General features: G+C 49.8%; 1 protein-coding gene across 1 annotated transcript; it reads right to left on the bottom strand.

The window, feature by feature from the left end:
• Window positions 1–1,267: 1,267 nt before the first annotated feature.
• Window positions 1,268–5,438, bottom strand: RRAD (RRAD, Ras related glycolysis inhibitor and calcium channel regulator). Its single transcript, XM_056500735.1, has 5 exons — window positions 5,237–5,438; window positions 4,566–4,903; window positions 4,373–4,446; window positions 3,642–3,846; window positions 1,268–2,224 (listed from the first exon to the last, which is right to left on the bottom strand). The coding sequence occupies exons 2-5, from the start codon at window positions 4,897–4,899 to the stop codon at window positions 1,947–1,949; spliced, it is 891 nt and encodes a 296-aa protein (XP_056356710.1). The 5' UTR covers window positions 4,900–4,903; window positions 5,237–5,438; the 3' UTR covers window positions 1,268–1,946.
• Between the last annotated feature and the right edge of the window lie 18,135 nt (window positions 5,439–23,573).

Here is a 23,573-nt window from a genome sequence, read left to right as displayed (position 1 = left end):
CAATTTGGACACTCTTGCTGTAGAATATTCAGGATTAGAGCAATTGCTTTGGTGTTGGCATTAGAAGCTTCCTGGTGCATACTCTGACAGTGGTCAGATGTCCCATAATGGATAATAATCAATATATAATAGATAATGATAGATGTGCAACAGAAAATAGCTTGCCAGGAAGCAAGGCTAGTGGAAAAATAAAGCCAAATCCAATTAAAGTGTCTGCTCAGGTTAATGTGAGCTTTGACTGCAGGACAGGATCATTCACTTTAGACCTCCCAGAACACAAAACACCTCACAGGAAATGTGTCCTGTTAGCAGCAGCACAAGCTAAACTGGGCATGTACCCAGCCCACAGCAGGAGATGCTAGTTTGCCAATTCTTGTATTCCCTGTGTGAATTCCTGCACTGCTCCCTGAGGAGTGCCCCACACTGGGATAACTCCATGGAGAGCTGTTTGCCCCAGCTCTGGAAGCCCAGGGCAAGGTGTGAGACCTGAGGAAACCTCCCAGAGCTTTGGGAAAGCTCAGCCCCTCTAAAACCATGGACACACTGGGCTCTCAGGCAGCTGCAACCAACCTCTAATGAACTGTACAGTGAAAGAGGCAGAGGAATGTGCATTTCATGGGTTTTGAGAACAGAGTTCATGGATTATTTTTAAGAGAATGTATCCTATGAGATAGGAGAAGAGGAATTTATAAAGAAAATGCCATAAGTCACAGTTCTTGCACTGCAACATGTTTGGTTTTAACTTCATTAATAGCACATAGGGAAAAGTAATGGGAAAACAGCAGATATAACATACTAAATTGCAGCAAGAACAGCACTGAAGGCCACTGTACACAACTGAATCCTACAACTCCTTCAAACACCCTTGCCAGCCTGCTTTGAACTTCCTGAAACCACTGGAAGCTTTCTACAGGAGTGGGACAAGATTGGACAATTATACTGCTGCCAAAAAGGAAAAAACAACCTCCTGCATTTGCTTATTGGCTGCAACACAAGACCTTGGAGCCAGGAGAGGACTTCAAGCATTACAGGGCTCAATTTATCAATATAAACACAACACATCAATCTCACTAAAGGCAGTATATAGAGCCCAGCTCCTGCCAGAGCTGATGAGAACCAGGTTGAGGATGAGCAATAATATGAAGGGTCAGGGGCTCCCTTCCCAAGAAGGGCTGTTGAAGTAGAGTGCTCATAAAAGCAGGATTTACTTCTTAAATAAACTCTCTCTTAAAGAAAAGGACCGACAATTTTCCCAATTCATCTTGTTCCAGAACTTTATCACATGTAAGTCTTCAGTCTGCGTATGACATTTTGTGCAGTGGAAAAAGGTCAGTATAAAAATACTGCTCTCTCATTCTTTAGCCACACTATGAGAAAAGCACTGTTTATTATAACAGGAAATAATATTTTATTATAAAATCTGCATGTAAACAAGTAACCAATTAATTGAATAACAGTTAATGGAAGTGCAAATAAACTTCATAAAATGATATCTGTTCTGTATTTAAATATATATATAATTTTTCTCCCATTCTACTGTGGTTCTACTCCTCCCTCCCCACATTTAAGTTTAAAAAGGTTCATCATTGCTTGCTTTATACTAAAAAGAGTGTACGAGCCTGCGTACAAGTTTAAGTTTTGCTCTGCAAACGAGACAAGTCTGTGGTGACAGTTATCCTTCCTCATCTTTGCATCTCTGGCAGCCACAAGAGAAGAGGATATAGAACATAGGTACAGGTGGGCGTGTCAAGCCTCACGTTTCAAGTTAGTTCGTTTACTTGCACACACTGAAACTTAAACCACGTATCAATGAAGCACTGCAGTGTGACTTCCAGCCTCGCTTGGGCACCTTAAGGCATCAAGGAGAGTCTCAGTGAGGAGTCAGGGCGGGTATCGCCAGCAGGACCGTCCGCTCCTGCCGTCCCGCGGGCAGCCCCTGAGGGCTCCTATAGCACAGACAGGTCGTGGCAGGACTTGGACTTGGCCTTGAACGCCATCTTCTTGTTGTTCTTGGCCACGATCCTGCCCAGGAAGCGGCGGGCCCTCTTGCTGATGCTCTCCCTGCGCTTGGCGTTGGCCATGCGGCGCGCGTTGTCCTCCTTGCTGTCCCTGCGCAGCCGGATCTGCCGCACGATGCCCTCGAACAGGTCCTGCACGTTGTGGTGCAGCGCCGCCGACGTCTCGATGAACTTGCAGTCGAACACCACGGCACAGGCCCGGCCCTCTGCACACAAACAAACACAGCAGCGTGAGTGGGCACGGCCTCCTCTCTTCCCCAGCAGGAAAACAAAGAACAGCTGGCTCTAAGCGAGGCAAGCGCCTCCAGTGCCATGAAACAGCTTTGCTGCAAAATAGCAAAACCCAAATCTGCTCCCATGGTTTTGCCCCTTTACTCTTCTTGGTGCTGTGGTCAGAAATCTCCTTTGATCAATGGAAATGAGTACATGGCAGCAAAAGCCCTTCAGCCAGACTGTTCCTGTACTAAGAGCTAAAGCTGGTTGAGGAGAGGCCCTTGGAAGCATGCTGGCTGTTTGATAGGGAACAGTGTGAGGTACAGAAAGAAATGGGGCTTGTTCTGGAAGCTATTGAGCAATCCTGCACCTCTGCCTTGCTGTAACGAGTTTTCCACACCAACAGAAGTGGAGCTGATACAGGCCACAAGGTCAAGTCATTGAACACATCAGTAGAGGTCACAAAGTTGTGCACCACTGAATCTGACCAGGGCTGAATTTGAAATACAAGATATTCAGTGCTCTGGACATAAGCACTTAACCCTGAAACATGCTGCAGCACAAATTTTCACAGTCAGCTGTGGTAAAGAGCAGCAGAGTTGTAAACCTGAGGAAAGTACAGATGCCAGAACTAGAACAGGTCAACCATGCCCTGCCCCAGCCTGTAAAAGTAATCTCCAAATGAACTCCAGTCTGGGAGCATGGCAAACCAGATAGGGAGAGACTGTTCATCATCAAGGCACCAATATTTCAGATTATCCTTTCAAGAGGAAAACAAAAAAAACCACCCCAAAACAAAACAAAGCCCAGCCAAAGAAAAAGCCTCACAAAGTGTTTAAATAGGCAGAATCAAGACTGTGGTGTTGGCAGTGGTTCCTATGCTCCAGGTACCTAAGTGCCAGCTGGAACTGGCTGAGAGAATTCTCACTGACCACAGCTGGAGAAGACACACAAAAAGACACTAGAGTTGTGTGAGCCTGTCCCCCCAGCTCAGCTCAAAGGTGATGGAGTCCCAGCAGAAAGGGCTGTGTGGGGTCCCCCCTCCTGAGGCTGCCTGGGCTCTGTGACATGGCACTGTGTCCCTTAAAGGGCACAGCTCAGACTGTCACACCCCCAGCCTGGCAAGTGCTGCTGCACACCTACCACACAACTAAAGCCTGGCTTTAGTAGTCCTGTGCTGAAGCCACAGCTCTGGTGCATTTTCCTCTCACAGCCACACATCTTCCCCAACTATCCCCAGTGTTTTCTGTGGCACCAACCCCTTCAGCACAGAGCAGCTGGCTCCACCTGCCCAGTGATCCCCAAACCACAATTTTCCTACATCAAACCCAGACCATTCCTGTTGGCCACAATCCTGCATTGCCTTTGCTGCTACTTTAGACAGCACCTGTAAAATTCAGTGTCTCTTACCATCAACTGAGACCTCCCGGGATCTGACCAAGTCACTTTTATTTCCCACAAGGATAATAGGAATGTCCTCTGTCTGCCTTGCTCTTCTCAGCTGGATTCGTAGCTCAGAAGCCTTTTCAAAGCTAACTTTGTCTGTCACTGAGTATACAATAATATAGGCATCTCCCATTTTCATGCAGTGGTTCTGGAGCCATTGGCTGTCATCCTGAAACAACAGACAAGAAATAGATTTATTGTGGTGAAAAATCAATCAACACTGAGTGATGATTTGTTACTCTAAGCAACTTATAGATTCTTTTCTTAGCTTCATTATAAAAAGTCAGTAAAAGTAAGCCAATCGCCCCAAAATTTCAAAGATTTTGTTGTTTAAAATGCAAAACAAAATAAATTTCTCTTGTTTCCAGAAATAGTATCAGGCCTGCACTGATCAGATTGGCAATCTAATTTTACAGTAATTCCCTGGGCTGCTCATGTATGATACTGATTACTCAAAGCATTAAGAGAGTCTCACTCAGCTCTATTCAGGGCTTTAAACTGCCTGCCTAGCTACAAGAAATTAATTGCAGAGAGAACAAAAGGCAGTGGGAATTCTAATTTTTTAATGCCACTTATCTGATTGAACAAATAGGCATAGTTGGTCCATTTATACTTTTTTTTTTTTTTTTTTTTTTTGGTTAAGAGAACTACCGACCAAGCCATAAAGCAAAAGCATGAGGAAAAGCTGTAGGTACCTGCTCCCATATATCAAACACCACGAGAGACGCTTCTTCCCCATCAACTACAATCGATCTGTCGTACGTATTTCCTACGGGAAATTTAAAAAATTCATTAAAAAAAAAAAAAAAAAAAAAGTTCAGCAGAAGAAGTTATTCTCCTCCTAGGAGGGAATGGGCTTAGGGGAGGCTCCGAGCGGGGGTTCCTCACCAGCCTCCTCCGCGTCCGCGCAGTCCTCCACGCCGCCGAAGATGCGCGCCAGGCTGGTCTTGCCCACGCCGTGCTCGCCCAGCAGCATCACCTTGTAGAGGCTGCCGTCCGAGTCGCTGCCCGACGAGATGACCGAGTCGGAGGAGTCGGAGGCCCAGCTCTGGCGGTGCTGGCCGCCCGGGCTGTACGAGGTGCAGCGCACCAAGCCCGACAGCTCCTCGGGCGGCAGCGCCCGCAGGTCGCGCTCGTCCACGGGCATGCTGCGGCGGTGCAGGTGCTGCTGCGCCGCGAACGGCGTGCTGCCGCGCCGCTTGTCGCCGCGGTTCAGAGTCATGGGGCTGCGGGCAGGGCACGGCACGGCTGTCAGCCCGGCTGCGGGCACGGCGGGGCCGCCAGCACCCGCACGGCCCCGGCCCCGCACAGCCCGAGCCCCGCACGGCCCCGGAACCGCGCAACCCCAGCCCCGCTCGACCCCGGCCCCGCACGGCCCGAGCCCCGCGCATCCCCGGCACAGGGCATCCCCAGCCCCGAGCATCCCCAGCCCCGCACAGCCCGAGCCCCGCGCATCCCCGGCACAGGGCATCCCCAGCCCCTCACAGCCCGAGCCCCGCTCGACCCCGGCACAGATCATCCCCAGCCCCGAGCATCCCCAGCCCCGCAGCCGCGCTTACCTTGGAGCGGTACGCGGAGCGAGGGATGAGCGAAGAGGGACCGGCGAGGGACCGGTAAGGGATCGGTGGGGAACCGGCGAGGGGATCGATGAGGGACCGGCGAGGGGATCGGTAGGGAACCGGCGAGGGGATCGGCGAGGGATTCCCCGGTGCTGCCGCTGGAGCTCTCCGAGCGCTGCTGCCGCCACCGCTCCCCGCGCCGCTCTTTATGTCCCGGCGGAGGCGCGGGGCCGTCCCTCCCCTCCCTTCCCCTCCCCTCCCCTCCGTGACGCTCGCCGGGCTCTCCGCCAGCGCATCCCCGGCAGCGCCGCCGCCCCCGCGGGCTCCGAGCGCTGTGCGGGGGCGGCGGCGGCGCGGGGAGCCCGGCGGGAGGCGGGAGCGCCCCGGGGGCTGGGGGAGACACGATCCGATCGGATCCGACGCGCTCGACTGCCAGCTCGGGGTCCCGCCCGTCGGCGCGGCTCGGCCGGGGGAGGCGAGCCCGGCCCCGGAGCGCGCCCGTGCGAGCTGCGGCTGCGGGGCTCGGTCCCGCCGCCCTGCCCTGCCCTGCCCCGCTCTGCCCGGCCCTGCTCTGCCCTGCCCCGCTCTGCCCTGCCCTGCCCGGCCCTGCCCTGCCCTGCCCCGCTCTGCCCTGCCCCGCTCTGCCCGGCCCTGCCCTGCCCTGCCCCGCTCTGCCTGCCCTGCCCTGCCCGGCCCTGCCCTGCCCCGCTCTGCCCGGCCCTGCCCTGCCCTGCCCGGCCCTGCCCTGCCCCGCTCTGCCCTGCCCTGCCCGGCCCTGCCCTGCCCCGCTCTGCCCTGCCCTGCCCGGCCCTGCCCTGCCCCGCTCTGCCCTGCCCCGCTCTGCCCTGCCCTGCCCTGCCCTGCCCTGCCCCGCTCTGCCCTGCCCCGCTCTGCCCTGCCCTGCCCGGCCCTGCCCTGCCCTGCCCGGCCCTGCCCTGCCCTGCCCCGCTCTGCCCTGCCCCGCTGCGATTCCCCCAGCATTAGCTGCGTGTGCCGCTCGCTCCCCCTCCCCGCCCGTGCCACGGCGCACGGAGCGCGCAGGGAGCATCCCTGGGCTCTGGCACCGCGCGGGAGCTGGCGTGTACAGTAATGTTAGAAAACACCTGCAGAGAAAACATCTGCGCTCCTTGCACGCCCTGTGCTGGCTTTCCCCAGCACACACGGGAGCGCCACAGCGGGGTGAGCGGCTGGAGAGGCCAACATCAAACACAGAGGTCAAATCGTCCTCTCGCTTTCACCTGAGCAGCAAAGCGGGACTGTGAAAATCTTATCTCATGAGCGGCACAGTCACTCGCATGTGACCGGGCGAAGAAAGGGCTCAGCAGATAACTATACGTGTCTCCTGCGAGGCTCACGCAGCGCCCTGTACACAGTTTGTTGTTTTCCTAGCAACCGAAGCATGTCAGACATTGTGCGGCCAAAATAGCCCCGGCCCCTGCTCCCGAAAGATTACAGCCCGAGCAGAGCGGGAAAACCCCTGTGGCTCTGGACGTGGATGGCTGCCATCAAACTCGGGTCAGCTCCAGGGCTTCCAAATCAGCGGCAGAAGCAAGGTTAAAGAAAGCCAGAAGTAGGCAGGTGATGGGAACGAAGTTAGAGATGTAAGGAATAAAGTAAGGGGAAGAGAACTCTGTGGGATTGGGCTAAGTGGGTGAATATTCTGTTATTTTCAGGAGCCAATCATAGTTCCCCAGTCGACGTTTTTGGGGTGGTTTTGGCCGCTTCACGCTGATAAACTGCACTTGGGAGTGTTAATGTGGCTGTTAAAGATCACCAAGTGCTTGCAGCAAGTTGTCCGTGTCTCACAGCACAGCGACCAAAATAGCCTTGCCAGTTTAAATAGTCGGAGTTTGGGCAAAACAGGCGTGCTTCAGCTAACTGAGCTGAGTGAGAAACCTCTGCCTAGCACTTGGAACCATATGTGAGATAAATTATGGTTAGCATTGGAACTACACTGTGGTTACTTTAGTTGGATAAACTGGAATCTGCCAAGCTGCCTTGATGGTTCTGAATTTATAGACAATTAATTATGTAAATACATTTCCAGATAAGGTTGGTCTTCCTTAAAATTTGGGGGTTTTCTGCCTAAAGTTGTCACCTGAGACTATTCTCAGGGAGGTTTTATGTCTTTTGCTCCAGACTTTGCTGCGTGCCTTTACTGTGTGTCAGGGTCACACTTTAGAAGTTGACACATGTAGTGAGGGTATTTTTAATTCTTTTCTGTGAAAAAGAGAAATCTGAGAAGCAGCAGAACCAAAGAGACAGTGCCACTTCTGTGCCACACAGAGAGCCATTGGACTGGAAACACACTAAAGATGGGGATTTCATTGGCACAGCTTAAAGCTGTGTTTTATTCCGAGCCTTTTCTGATGAGAATTATGGATGTTTTAATGATGTAAATGTGAGATAGGCCACTTGCTAGCCAAAAACTATCAGGAAAGACATGTCAAAGTGCTGAATAAAAAACTTCTACAGAACAGTGTTTCAGCAGAAAAAAGGAGTGAAAATAAAATTATCCCCAGTAGAAATCATACAGAAAATTCAGGACTCCATGGCAAACACTGGGGTATTCTGCCAGCACCCAGGCACAAGTAATGAATTAACAGTTATAGAACATGGTCACAGGATCCTGCCCAGGACCTGGCACTGGGCTCTTTGAGTGTCCTTTGCTGGAAAGTGAGATGGCTTTGGACTGTGTTGTTCCTGGAGGGAAGAGCAGCTCCGTGCCAAGGCTGTTCCTGCTCCCCTCTGCCCAGGGCATCACTGGGGCCACCAGCTGGGTCACCTCCTTTGATCCTAACAGATCCAGCTATTTTGTGAAGCTGGAAGGAATCAGCTGATAATTCAGGTTAATCACTTGAGAAACATATTTCTTTACATAGCATGTAGTTCTGTTTGCTGGCAATTATTGCAATTATTATATTTTCATGTGCACATTACTGTGGCACCCACTGATTTCAGTGGGGTGCATGTGAGTCCACAGACTTCAAATGGTGATCCTTCAGTTTCTTTGAAGGATTTTAGGATCATCTTCTTTCCACCTGCCCTCCATTTCCACTTCTGTGTGACCATGCCTCTAACAGACAGATGAACTGTAATTTATTTCTATTTAAGAGAGATTTCCATGCCTTGCTTTTCTACCCTTGTTTTCTATTGTTCAAGCTTCTACTTTTCTTTAAAAAAAAGGATTACCTTTTTAAGTTTAATTTCATCTTTGCATGATTTTAATTTTCCTCATTTCATATACTTCCCAATTCTGGTGCCTTTCTTTGCATTGCACTGTTTTAGTACACCCAGTTTCTTTTTTTTTCTGTTACCTCTTTTCTGTTTTATTCCTTCTCTGTTTCTTTTCCCTCTCACTTTTCCTCAAGCTCTTGAGAAGTGCCAGTGTTGATTTCTAGTGCACTCTCTTGGCCTGAGTACATTTCATCATCTGGAAAATGCAAAATGTGCAGTTTGATCCTGTTTTTCCAGTTATGTATTCCTGGGGTAACAAAGCCAAAGGAGTTTCTTTATTCTGTACTAGGTGCAGAGGGCATTTCATGGTCTAAATGACAAGCACAGACTTTGCAAGGGGTGCAGTGATAAACTAGGTTAAACTTAAGTTAAACTAAACTTAACCAAGCATGTAAAATCTAACACCTAACCCCCTCCCCTTTGCATCTTCAGCTTAAAAAGGAAAAATTTGGGGGCTGCATGAGCTTTATGTGATTTTTCCTCTTCAGTGTTTGTTCAAGGTCAAATGCCATATTATAAATAGCATTTATATTGTTTACATCAAACTCATTTTATTACTGAGTTCCAGTTTTTGAGGTTGCTGCTGTTTCCCAGCTGATTAGGAATAACAGGAATATTTTGAATAGCCCAAAGGCTGGGTTAGCAGCAGTGAGGTGTGGGGGTCAGCATCATTCTCAGTGTGGCTCTACACTGAAGTTGTGGGTTTCTCTCCTCCTTACTTTTCAACTCATCTGCACGGCTCAAGTCTAATTAATCAGCCATTATGTGGGTGAAATTATTTCTGTACAAATGGTGAGATACCCACAAGGGTCTGTTCTTGCCAAGTTATATGAAGCATTACTCCTGCAGAAGCATTAGCCTGGCTACCTCCCAAATACCTGGACTGAGAAAGAAATAGCAGCATTCATTATTATTTTTATTACAGAACTGACACACAGGCCACTGGGAGAAGAGGCAGAGGAGCAGCATGACATATGTCAGGGTTTTAACCTTAGCAAGAGAGATAGAGGTACAGGGAAATGAAAAACAATTTTTTTCCTCATCCTACAAAAAGTAGGATATAGTGCAAGTATGGTATCAAGTTTTCCTCACCATCACCCTTAAAATCACAGATTAGTGTGAGCTGAACAGCCCTGGGCTGACTGGTTCAGTTTGTATCAGCCCCTTTCACATGAGGCCTGTTTATGTTCCACAGTTAATGGATGAGGAGAGCAAGGGGCTCTTTGAACTGTACCATAACCATCAGAGTGGAGCTTCCAGCCCTCACCAGCTCCTTTGTGGGAAGGTGACAAGTGTCACATCCCCGCTGACCCTGCTGGGGGAAGGCAGCACACCCGGTGGCCAAGCTTTCCCTCATAATTACTCTTGCATTTAATGGCAGGTGGCATTTTTAAATGACTGGTGGTAGCCACGAATTGGGGCTGAAACAATAATGTGAGAAATACGAGCTTTGGAGGCAATAGAAATCAATACAGCTTAGAAAGCTCACAGAGTGCCAAGGGGGAAATGCAAGCAGAAACCCAACTAAATCCATTGTTATAGCTACAAAACTAATAAGCCTTTCATGGCTGATGTGCTTCCTCTCAGCTCCAGAGCACAGATTCTAAAGACCACTGCAATGTTTGCATTTTCAGGTAGAGAGTGATAAAATAGGCACGTTTTAAATCCACAGCTCATAGTGGCCTGTCTTTCTTAAAATCATGTAAAGGAGTGCAAAAAATAACTTGGGATGAGAGTAACTGGAAATGTGGTTCATCTTTCAGCTGCTCTCAATTTCTCACTGCTTTGAGTAAGCTACAAAACTTCCAGTACTAGATAAGCTGATGACCAGTGGAACCAGGTGAATCATGGCTCTGGAAAAAAGGAATTGCACAAGGGGCAGATCCAATTTCATTGTGCCTGTGGAGCTCCTCTGCCTCTTTTCCACAGACTGTCAGTAAATTACTAATGAATGTTGGGGTGTACTTGGGAAAAGCATTCTGTCTTAGTTTAATTCTAAATTCCCCCTTAATTTCAGTTCCCTTCTCACCAGGGCAGTAGCTGCTGGTGCCAGCCCTGCTGTGGGAGGCAGAGTTTGGGTGCTCAGTCCCTCCTGGGCTCCCAGCACGTCCTGGATGAGGTCAGCTGTTTACCCCTATTGCATTTCAACTTGGGAGTAAAAGCAGAACATGACCTAAGATATTTCCATAACTGTTTTCCTTAATCACCCCCAATTCCTCTTTTTCGGGATGAAACCTGTCATAGCCAACGTGTGTGACACACATCATCCCTCTGGGGCTGGAATGCTAAATATCCTCTTACAATTCCTGCAGGATGTGCTCTCCTTGGTGGGGATTTCACAGCCCCTTCATGAGAAATAGCTGGAGTTCAGAGAGCATGAGAAGGTGTCTGAATTTACAGGCAGGTGGTTTAGGGGGTGGGCAAAGTGAGTGGCTGTGTCTCACCAAGGATTACGTAGTGCTGAGAAAGCAAACTGAGAAAGGAAGATTTATTGTTTACCAGCAATAGCTCTTGGCAAGAGGAGTGAGTCTATTTACAATAACAAATTAAAGGAGCCATCCTGGGTCAGACCCAACTTACAGCCATATTCCAGCAGCTGCCTGTAGCAGATAGCTGAAGAATGGACAATAGGAACGTGATAAACACAATTAAAACTCCACACACACAACCACCAGGGGGCCTTGATGTAGGATTTTTTTCTGCATATTTTTCTAATTGTGTTTTAACACATGTAGATTTTCAACACCCTGTATCACCCCCATTACTCTTTGGAGGAGCAGAAAATGAGATTTCCCTCATGTCTCCTTCACACAGTGGTTTTATAGCTTTCTGCAGTAGTTTGTTTTCTCTTGTGGCTTAGGAACCTGGAGTTCCTCACTCCATGTATAGACATGAATCCCTACTTGCCCTTCTCTATCTTCACTAATACACCTTTTTAAACATTAGGGGAGAGAAAGTACAGATTAGTAACATGGGTTATTCAAACTACATGTTGCTGTGGACTTTCACTGTCGATAATGATAATTTATAATTCTGCTTTCTTGTTAATCCCAAGAATTCCTAGCACCTGTTTACACTGTCAGCTGAACACTGAGTAACATTTTTGCAGACCTACTTCTATTTTATTGAGGAGCTAAGCATTTAATAGGCAGGAAATTGGGTAGAAATCAGCCTAGAGTCACCCTTGCTAACCCACAGAACTCATTTCTCCTTACACCTTCAAAAGTCTTCAAAAGTTTCCTGTTAGCAGCTGTGAAAATCTGGATTAAGTTGTCATAATGGAGATATTTCCATGAAAATGACAGGTGAAGAAGGAGAAGTCTCCCTGGATTGAAAACCCATAGCAGGAGCAGCCCTGGGATGCTCAGAGGAAACACCAAGAGGCTTCCAGCACTCAGAGCCACAAGGATGCATTGCTGGGGAAGGACACGGGACAGAAACACAAAGTGTTCATGGCAATATAAAGTGAAACTTCAGCTGTGCTGCCCTCTTCTGTGCACCAGATATGAAAAAAAGGACAAGGAATGTTTAATGTATTTTTTTTTTTTTTTTTTTTTTTTTTTTTACAGAGATGCCTTCAGCTGTGTGTCCAAACAGGCATTTGCAAGGCTGAGAATCACTGCACGTTCATTATGTGAGGCTCCTGGTGGGGACAGAATCAAACAGAGCTGCCCTTCTGCTTTAGGTGACAGAGCTTCCTCTTGTCTCCCTTGTGGGGAAACTCCATTTTCCTTCCATTTCAAGAAATGAAACCTTGAAGCAGGGAGAAAAACTCATAGTCACAGGGGAGACTTAAGAATTTGAATTGGAAAAGTTTTGTACTTCCTTATAAGCCAGGGCAGAATTTATGGTGTCTTTTCCTGTGGTGAGTGGAATGATCCATGTAAAGTGTGTGGGAATTTGGATGTGAGAGATGTTATCATCTCCTCCAGGAAAAACTCAGAATTTGTCCAGTTGGAATGTGCTGAGTTTGGCAAATTCCATATTTGCATCATAGCAGTAAAAGGAATCTCTGCTGCTTTTGAATGTCACATTTCCTGCTTTGCCTCTGCTGCTATACAAGACATTCTGGTAAAAACCTTCAGAATTCTAATTGTAGTGCTATACTAGAATGAAAAGAATTTTCTTTCTAAATTTTTTTTCCATTTTAAATTGTCAGATTTCTTTCTGATTCTATTGAGAAATGATGCAATTATTATAATTGTAATATGTTTCATTATCCATTACTCTCTTAAAAAAATATAAAATGGTCAGTATTTAGGCTCATGATTAAATATAGAGAACAAGCATAAGCCTAGACTGAGGTATGAGAATGTATGAAGTGTGTTTCTTATATAAAGGGGTTTATAGGCAGTAGACTTGAAAAATGTCATCTAGTGAAAGCAAATGCAGATCTTAATTTGAAAGCCAGCTCTAACTAGACAAATCTGAACTAGATCTCCAGTGCTGGAAGTCTGTCAGTCCTAAAGACAAAACTGCAAAATCGTGATGGTTATCAGGGACACCCTACACCCAAACCAGTTACAGTGAAGCAGGTAAGAAATAACTTTATTTCTCTGTTCATCTTCCCAGAGGAAAATCCCCATATTTAGGGAACAGGAGCACACTGGGGTCTCCAGTGAGGCTTTCACCTCTCCTCCCCTCACCTCCCCTCACCTCACCTCACCTCACCTCTCCCAGGCATCCTGAGCTGCCCATCACTGGGAAAGCGACAGGGAATTATTGCTCTGCTCTCGGTCTCTGCGTGTCTCATGCATGAGGAGTTTCCAGTCAGAGGTTTTTATGACAGGCACATTACAATGTAAACTTTTGGGCTTCAGGCACTTCATTTCCCAAGTCATCAAAGCCACTCATATTCAGTGAAAGACTCGGTGATCATCCCATTCTCTGGTGCTAATGGAATTCAGCACAAAGCTGCTTTTCATGGCACACTTTCACTTTCCCACGTAACAGTTTTGGAAATGAGATCAGAATCAGGCCTCAGCATTCTTTTCCCTCCTCTACGCTTACTCACAGCAGCAATTAATGTGAGCCAGGCAAATGTTTCCTTGGCATCAGACTCTCACATCAAAAACATCGAGTGTGTGTCAGTCAGGCACTGCCTGCCCATGCACCCCGGGCCGTGGGGTGAAATGGTCTTTATGCAGCAATTAATGTCATAGAAGAACATGACATACACAGTAAATTGCTTTTCTGCAAAGCCTTTCTTTCACACTCACCCTTTTCTTTCATATCTTTACAAGGGTTATAAATTTGCATCACTCCTCTGTTCAAGCACACCAGCTCCACCAGAAGAATCTACAGCCTTCTAAGGTAACAGCAGCATGTAGCTAGGCAACAAAAAAGAATATAGTATTTTTCAGGAAGGAGGATTTTTCTGGATGATCTCATATAGATGCAGTGCTTTTTTGCCATATAAGAAGAAAATGGTTCATTGGAGAAATGGGTCTGTCATCCTGGCACCATCAAGCCATGTTGATCTATAGGCCTCCCTTGATCATCTGTGGCAGAAAATAACAATGCATTCTATACTGTTCCTATTTATTTCTCAGTATCTATTACACATTTGTGAGGTTTTTCTGCAAAGACTAAAGCCACAAACGATTTTATGGCAGATTGCATTAACCATTAACCACCATCCAGATTACAATGGAATGCTTCAATAATTATCAAGTCAGCCGAAGTAAAGTGCATCTCAGTTCAGCTGAAACTGTGTCAGTTAACAAAAAAAAAAAAAAAAAAAAAAAAAAAGTTTTATGAATGGAAAAGACATTTTGTTGTAAGAACATAAGAACAGTCCACCACATGCAGGGACGCTGTGGATGGTGTACACTGATTTTTGCTATTGAAGGGATACGGTGAAGAGCAAAAGGAAAACCTGATATGATCCAGCAGGATCATGCCTTGGAGCCCGGGATCAGGGTGACGAGGCAGGCAAAAGGGGCGGGCAGAGGTGCCCGGGCAGTGTCCGTGCCTCGGGCTGTCCGTGCCCGGCAGGAGCCCCGAGAGCCGGGCGGGACCCGCTCCCGAGGGCGCAGCTCCGTCTGCCGGGACCCCGCCCGGGGACGCATCCCCATCCCCATCCCCATCCCATCCCCATCCCCTCCCCATCCCCATCGCCCATCCCCATCCCCATCCCCATCCCATCCCCATCCCCATCCCCATCCCATCCCATCCCCATCCCATCCCATCCCCATCCCCATCCCCATCCCCATCCCATCCCCATCCCCATCCCCATCCCCCACCCCTCGCAATCCCCATCCCATCCCCATCCCCATCCCATCCCCATCCCATCCCCATCCCATCCCCATCCCATCCCCATCCCCATCCCATCCCCATCCCCATCCCCATCCCCATCCCCATCCCATCCCCATCCCCATCCCATCCCCATCCCCATCCCCATCCCCATCCCCATCCCCATCCCCATCCCCATCCCCATCCCCATCCCCATCCCCATCCCCATCCCCATCCCATCCCCATCCCCATCCCCATCCCATCCCCATCCCCATCCCCATCCCATCCCCATCCCATCCCCATCCCCATCCCAATCCCCATCCCATCCCCATCCCATCCCATCCCATCCCCATCCCCATCCCATCCCCATCCCCATCCCATCCCCATCCCCATCCCATCCCCATCCCATCCCCATCCCCATCCCATCCCCATCCCCATCCCATCCCCATCCCCATCCCCATCCCATCCCCATCCCATCCCCATCCCCATCCCATCCCCATCCCATCCCCATCCCATCCCCATCCCATCCCCATCCCCATCCCATCCCCATCCCCATCCCATCCCCATCCCCATCCCATCCCCATCCCCATCCCCATCCCCATCCCCATCCCCATCCCCATCCACATCCCCATCCCCATCCATTCCACTCCCATCCCATCCCCATCCCCATCCCCATCCCATCCCCATCCCCATGTACTCCCCATCCCCATCCCCATCCCATCCCCATGTCCCCATCCCCATCCCCATCCCCATCCCATCCCCATCCCATCCCCATCCCCATCCCATCCCCATCCCCATCCCCATCCCCATCCCCATCCCCATCCCCATCCCCATCCGATTCCAATTGCCATCCCCATCCCCATCCCCATCCCATCCCATCCCATCCCCATCCCCATCCCATCCCATCCCCATCCCATCCCCATCCCCATCCCCATCCCCATCCCCATCCCATCCCCATCCCATCCCCATCCCCATCCCCATCCCATCCCATCCCATCCCCATCCCCATCCCCATCCCCATCCCCATCCCCATCCCATCCCCATCCCATCCCATCCCCATCCCCATCCCCATCCCCATCCCCATCCCCATCCCCATCCCCATCCCCATCCCCATCCCCATCCCCATCCCCATCCCCATCCCCATCCCATTCCCATCCCCATCCCCATCCCCATCCCCATTTACCCACATTCCCTGTTCTCCATCTGCCAGGACCCCGGCCCGCCTGGGGATCCATGCCCATCCCCATTTCCCGCATTCCCTGTTTTCCATCTGCCAGGAACCCAACCTACCCGGGGACCCATTCTCATCCCCATTTCCCCCATTCCCAGTTCTCCATCTGCAGGGATCCATCCCTATCCCCATTTCCCACATTCCCTGTTCTCCATCAGCCAGCTCAGCCCGGAGAGCTGCGGGGAGCAGCAGAAATCCCATCCTGGAGCATCCCTGGCTGTGCCAGGCTGGGCTGGCCCGCTGAGCTGGGGGAGCAGCAGAAATCCCATCCTGGAGCATCCCTGGCTGTGCCAGGCTGGGCTGGCCCGCTGAGCCGGGGGAGCAGCAGAAATCCCATCCTGGAGCATCCCTGGCTGTGCCAGGCTGGGCTGGCCCGCTGAGCTGGGGGAGCAGCAGAAATCCCATCCTGGAGCATCCCTGGCTGTGCCAGGCTGGGCTGGCCCGCTGAGCCGGGGGAGCAGCAGAAATCCCATCCTGGAGCATCCCTGGCTGTGCCAGGCTGGGCTGGCCCGCTGAGCCGGGGGAGCAGCAGAAATCCCATCCTGGAGCATCCCTGGCTGTGCCAGGCTGGGCTGGCCCGCTGAGCCGGGGGAGCAGCAGAAATCCCATCCTGGAGCATCCCTGGCTGGGCTCCGTGCGGGGCTCCCGTGCCGAGCGCTTTTCCCGCTCCAGACCCGGCCGCGGTGATCGGGGCCGCTCCATCACAGCTGCACCTCGGCATCTCTCATCCTTGGCAGCGCTCAGCGTTTCCTCTCCTTGGCATCTTGTTTTATTTGTGTGTTCCAGAGCCTGCTCCGTGGGCTGGCTTCGTTCTTCCAGCTGGAAGGCACGGCTGTGTCTGGCCCATCCTGTCGGAGCAGGGATTGCAGGAGAGGAGACACAATTCCACAATTCCTTTGGACCAGGAAAGACTCGAGCAGCTTTTAAGAGGCTGAAGCCCGCAGGGAGCAGAATGCCAGAGGAAGGTGCACCAGCAGGAAAATTCCTGCAGTTTTAGGGATTAGCAGAATATATTGCAAGGGCTAATCTAATATGATGCATTACCTGATATGTTCAGAATTTGCTTCTAAGCTACAGTGTTTACTTATTTATATTTATATTTTATTCATATTTATGCAGAAAACTTGTTAATTGTGTGACTTGTTGACTGCATAAGTACTTCTCCTGTGCAGCCAAGTGCTTAAACTACAGACAAACTGAATTGTCTGCACTTAAAGCAAGGCAGATATGACCGAATTAGAGTTGATACAACGTTTACTTTTTGTTTGAAAAAACAAATTCACTCTCCTGCTTTACTAGGAATGACCCAATATTGTCCTCACAAAATAAATGTGACAAAACTTCATCACTTCTATGCCAAAAATATAATCCAGAGTATGACCCCCACATCTTAAATTTTCAGGATCAGACCCAAAATGGTAAGAGGAAAGGGGAAGAAATTTTTTCAGTAACAGCTCCTGTTTCAGGCTCCTTGTCAATTTTGCCATTAGTAAGAAGCATTACTAAGGTGGAATTTGACAGGCTTTTTACAATATTGACTTATGTTTCAAAAAAACCCAGTGCATAAATGTGTTGTTATGAAAATAAGCCAGTACACATTTGAAGAGAAACAATTTATGTGACTCAGTCTTAATTATTTTCTTTCTGCCTAAAAAGCAAATGTTTCGTTGGCTTTTTTTTTTTTTAATTGGCTGCAGTGTTAGTGAAAGCATTTTCTGATTTCCAGAAATAAAAACTAGTTTTGTTGTATCAAAACTGTTCAGGAAAAAGAATGGAATCTGCTGGCACCGACTGTGTTTTTTGCAAGCATTTCAGATTATGTGGATGATTTATTTGTCACTTTGCAGGGGAAATGAAAATATTTTTCTGCTTAGATACCTTCATAATCCTTAGGCAGAGCATGTGCCAGCTGTCCATTAGCAAAGTGGAGAAATCGAATTTCCAGGGATCCCAGGGTTAAGCAAGCTCCTGATGACCCCCTGAGGTTATTTCAGTCAAAGCCACGTGTGCCACATCTGATGGGAGCTCAGGAAACTGATTATTTCTGTGTTTGGGCTTGATTGTTTATTAAATTTTATTAAAAAGTATAGAAAGTTCAGTAACACTTCTAGCTACCAGCTAGAAGTGAGCAAAATGGAGGCAGCTTTAGCTACAAGGTTTCCTAAAGCTAAACAGTCCAATAGAGAAATAATACCTATATTATTTATACTATTATATAGTATATAGTATATAGTATATAGTATTTATATTTATTTATATTTATATTTATATTTATATTTATATTTATATTTATATTTATATTTATATTTATATTTATATTTATATTTATATTTATATTTATATTTATATTTATTTAACACCTATATTATTTATGCTTTTAACCTAATAAGTAAATTTCCATGACACTTAGTGTGGCACTAACTGTTTAACCAGAAAATACTACCTGAAACCACGAAGAAGGAGAACTGAAAAAGACACCATCTAAAATCCTTTGTTTTGCCAATGCTTATTATTATAACAACTTGAAATTTAAAACCCTTTACCATGTGAAAGCACACACTTCTATTTAATTACACACCTGTGATTTTAACTTCATTACTCAAATTTGGAAGCCTTTTCCAAAGCTTCAGGTCAAAAGCAGTGTTCTCCAGGGATCAGTGAAAAGTTAAGGAATGGAGATTACCTGTGTGTGGCAGGGTGCAAAAGCCCTTCAGAGGTAGGAATGAAATAATAAATGTATGAGTTGGTAATAAGAGACAGGTAAAGAGGTGACAGAGTGTGACAGAATGTCTTCTGCAGGTACTGAAGTGTGTTGGACAAAATGAGGGCTCTCTCTATTTGTGCATTTTGTGAACATGCCCTGTATTTTTAGCATTTTGTGGAATGAAAATTTTATGTGCTATTAAATGTTGCTGGCAAATGGCTGTGAGACCAGCAAATTTAAACACACCTCAACTTTCCCTGCTTTGGTTTTCTTTGCTGTTACTTAGAACCATCACAGAGATCATACTACAAACTTTTTTTCTGCCTATGGAAAAACAATGAGTGCCATTTCTTCAGTCTGTATTTATGCCAAACAATGCATTTGGTAAAGGAAGGGAAAGTGGTCCAGTTCTCTGCTTGACAGGCCAAAGGGAAATGCTTTTAACAGCTGTAAAAAAACCTGTAAAACACTGAGTTTATAAATTAAAGCTCCAGGAGATCTTTATCAAAGCCCATCATCTCAAGCAAGGCCAGAATACTGAAATGATTTTATTAATCAACATTCCCAGTGTGTGGCACACCCTGCTCCACCCCAGGGCCACCAGAAGTAATGCCATGCAAGGGGGAAGATTTCCATGGACAGCCCAGCTGCATCCTTGGACACAAAGCTGCTGAGCTGCTTCCCTGCCCCTGCTGAACCCGAGGCACGCAGGGGCAGCAGCAGGGACACTGAGAGGGGATCCTGATCCTGCCCATCCCGAGGGGCTGCCGTGCCCTGGGGCTCAAACACACTCCAGAGCAGGATATTGCAGGGACAGCACAGAGAGCTGCCCTGGGGGCACACTGGGAGTGGGGAATGCCATCCTGTCACCCCTGGGTGTTGGAGAGGATGAAACTGAGGAATCTTGCAAATATGAATGCTCAGATTCTGGGAATATAGAAACCATGGATGAAATTGAAATGAAAGCCACGTTTGAGATACCAAGCCCTAGTTACTGAATAACCAGGTATACAATGGGATGGCTCACCGAAGCCAATCCACTCTTAACTAAACAATGCTTTTGGCCAGAGGGCAAGGCCAAAAGACACAAAAGACTGACCTGCACCCAAAGATTAGATCTTAGAGTTTAGAATGTCACATGCTATGCTAATGTAAGATTTCCTATAGGCTGTATGTAAATGCTATAGAATTAGTATTTTGTATTAGATTGGTTTTTAGGAATTAGAATATTCATGATGGAAGTGGATTTATTGTGTTACAAACGGGAAGTCGCTCTCTTTTCTTTTCCTCTTCTCTTCCTCTCTTTACCCTCCTTCTTCTCTCTTTCTCTCCCCCTTTTTATCTCTTTAATCTGCACGTGGCTGTGCCGGGCAGCTCCTTGCAGACTCCCTTATAATAAACTGCAACTGTAGCTTTTAGCATTTACAGAGCGTCTGAGTCTTGTCCCTGGCGTCCACCCTGATACAAAGAATCCAGGAGTCTCTCGCAGAGTGGCGCCCAACGTCATTTAAAGAACCAGCTCACCTGTTTTTGGTTGCGGGACGTTTTTTCCTGGACGGTAACTATTAAACCTACTTTTACCTACTTTCCTCGCTTGCCGTGAGCACAGCTTTGCGTTGGTTCAGCAACGTATTGGGCTGGAGCTCTTAAAATATTCTTACTGTCGAGAAAGCCGTGGAGTAAGGGGAGCCAAGCTTTGCACGGACTTTCTGACAGCCCTCGAGCACACAGTTACTGCCGGTCAGTACTGCCTGGAGCTCTCTGAGGGAACCGCCGCGGCACTCCCCGCCGTGGCACCGAGTACAGCCACACGCTGCCTGGCGGTGTGTGAGCTGTAACTCAGTGGAGGGAGGTCCCGAGTCCGCTACGCCGTTGCACAGCGACGCATAGAGCGGTGCTCTGAGAGGGGACCGGAAATACAGTGTCTTCCACCCAGAAAGGACGCCTGGCCAGCGCTTTCGTGGGACTCCGGAAATTTTACACTGTATCAGCGGCAAACCGAGGTTAGTAGTTAAAAGTTAATATAAAAGTTAGTAGTTAAAAGTTAATATAAAAGTTAATAATGGGACAGACTCATTCCGCTCAAGAGAGAGACCTGTATAAGCAGTTGAAACATTTATTAAGTTCTCATCACCATGACCTGCCTAAGCACGAGTTAAAAAATCTTTTGGAGTGGACTTTACTTAATTTTCCTCATGCAGACCGTTCCGTAGTTTTTACCGCAGATTTTTGGGAGAAAGTCGGGGTTAAACTTTTTAACCGCATTTCCCGCCGAGATATGGCTGTAGCAGAACTAGTCCCGGCATGTCACGCATTGCTTGAGTTGTTTGTGGACAAGTCCTCAGCAGCCACCTCCCCTCATGCCCCCGCGGTTCCCCACTCCGTTCCTACAACCCCGGTCCCCGCGGCACCAGTTCCCCTGCTCCCCCGAGTCCCGGCCGCAGCGCCTCCAACCCACGTGGTCCCAGGACCCGCTCCCCCAGTCCATCCAGCTTCCCCGGACCCCGCGGCCTCTCCCGCTGCTCCCGCCGCCCCGGCGGGCACCATCCCCCACGCCCCCGGGGCCCCTCCCCCCGCGGTTTCCGTAACCCCGGGCCCCGCAGCGCCAGTCTCCCTGCTTCCCCGGACTCCTGCCGCCACGCTTCTGACCCACGTTGCTCCTGCCCCTCCTCCCCCTGTCTCCGCTCCCGTATCCCCAAACTCCGTCCCCGTAAACCCACCCGCCGCGTCCGCACCCAATCTTGCTAATCTCCCTCCCGTCCCGGTAACTACGACCGTTCCTGTCTCTCAAGCTTCCTCAGTAACCCCAAATCCCGCCCCTCCGCTCGCAATCTGCAATTTCCCCACCCCCGGTCCTGGCCCGTCCCCGTCCCTTGCCCCCGCCCCCGCTCTCCCCGCCCCCGGTATCCCCGCCCCCGCGCCCGTCACTGCCGTGACCCCGCCCGTTGGCTCCGCCCCTGCACGCCCACCCGCCAACGTCATCGCCTCCGCCCCGCCCCTCGCTGATGGCGTCACGCCGACCCCGCCCCCCTCCCTCGCTCCCGCGAGTCCCTCAGCCCCTCCCCCGATACCCGGCGCCGCCGCCATGACGCCCGTGGCTGCGGCTCCCTTTGTTCCCACCCCGTTACAGACACACCAGTCTGCAAATGCCATAGTGCCTGCAGTTACGGCATGGGTGCAGTCCAGCGTCCTGACGGACCGGGCTGCGCCGCTCGGCTTCACACCGGCGCTGCCGGCAGCAGCACAGATGCTCCCCGTTCCCAACCCGGGAGCCGCCTGGCGCGGAGCGAGCCCGCCGTCGGAGCTGGCCCGCGCCGATGCACCGCTGCCTGCGCGCAGCTCCACGGATGCGCGGAGCACAACGTCAGCGCTGACCGCGGTCCCGGAGTGCCGAGACGTGCCTGTCAGTCCCACGCCAGCGCTGCAGGCTTCGGCCAGCCCAGTCCTCGGGCAGGCGGTGGGGGACGCTCAGCCTGGAGCTCCCCCACCTCCTGTGCCGCCTCGAGCCACTGCGTTCCTGCCTCAGTTCTGTCCGGTGACCATCGCAGCTCACCCCCTGAACTCCCGGTGCTCGGCATTGCCCCACCCCCAGTCGGCAGCGTTCACCGACAAGCCGCCGCCCACCCAACCCTCCGCCCGAGATACAGCCGCAGCCGCGCCGCCGTTCAGCTGCTCTTCCGTGTCAGCAGTGCAAACTACGTTCCCTATGCACCTCCCCGCCTGCGCCCCGCCTCCGCCTCCTGCCCTGATCCCGCCGCACACGGCTCCGCCGCCTGCGACCCGCATGGCACCGCCGGCCGCCACCATGCAGCCAAGTCCGCCGGTGGGAGCCCTGACACAGCATCCTGCCCCAGTTCAACTGCTGCCGCCCGTTGCAGCCCCAATCCTGCCTGCCGTTTTGGCCCCACTAGACGCAACTCTGCAGCCCATGCCTGCCAGCGTAGTTCAGCCCGCCACAGTTCATCTCCCTCCGTGGTCAACTGCAATTCATCCTGCAGCCGCGCCTGTCCCGGCCGCAATGGAACTGGAAGCCCTGCAAGCCTCGACCGTGCCGGTCTACTTCCCAGATCCCGATGCGTCTCTTCCCAAACATCCCTCTACAGCTGTTCCTCAGCAGGATGTGAACACAGCACATACATCCCATTTAGGGGGCGATTCCCCGGTTCCTGCAGTTTTCACTCGGCTACCGCAGCCAAACCCACCTCCAGACCTCTGCGATTCAGCTCTGCAATTGCAACCTGTCACCCCATCCGCTCTACAAACAGGGGGAATGTACGTTACGGCTCCACAGTTACTGAACACAGAACGGACACACACTTATGTTCCACCTGCGAATCCTATATCTGGGCAATCTCTACAAAAGACATTTCCGCTTCATACTGAGACACTGTATCCTCAGAACACATCAAATTTAAATCCCCAATCGTATAATAATTCCCTATTAACAAATTGGCAAGAAATTAGAAGAGACATTTGTAAAGATGAATGCCTTAATATAATGGCAATGCCTGTTATTTTTAATCCACAGCCTGGTGGTCCTAGAAGATGGTCTTCCATTCCATCTCATGAAATTAAAGAACTAAGAAAAGCTTTAAGGGATAATGGCATCTCCTCACCCTATTTCAAACAAGTGCTAAAAAGCACTCTGGAGGGTCACACTCTTACGCCAAATGACTGTAAAAACCTTGCTATGGTTACACTTACGGATTCACAATATCTTTTATGGGAATTAAAATGGAAAAGAATGCTCACAGAGACATTAGCAACATACCGGGATAGCACAGATGTAGAATTGCGTGCTTTGACCATATCTAAATTAACAGGTGACCATCCTGATGACAAAAATGAAGATCAAATAAATCTCCCCAGAACAGCCTTAGATGATATTAAGAAAATGGCACGCAAAGCCTTCCTGCAGATACAGCCTGCAGG

The sequence above is a fragment of the Oenanthe melanoleuca genome, chromosome 11 (genome assembly GCF_029582105.1).
Source record: "Oenanthe melanoleuca isolate GR-GAL-2019-014 chromosome 11, OMel1.0, whole genome shotgun sequence".
NCBI lineage: Eukaryota > Metazoa > Chordata > Aves > Passeriformes > Muscicapidae > Oenanthe > Oenanthe melanoleuca.
This window is presented reverse-complemented; position numbering and strand designations above follow the sequence as displayed.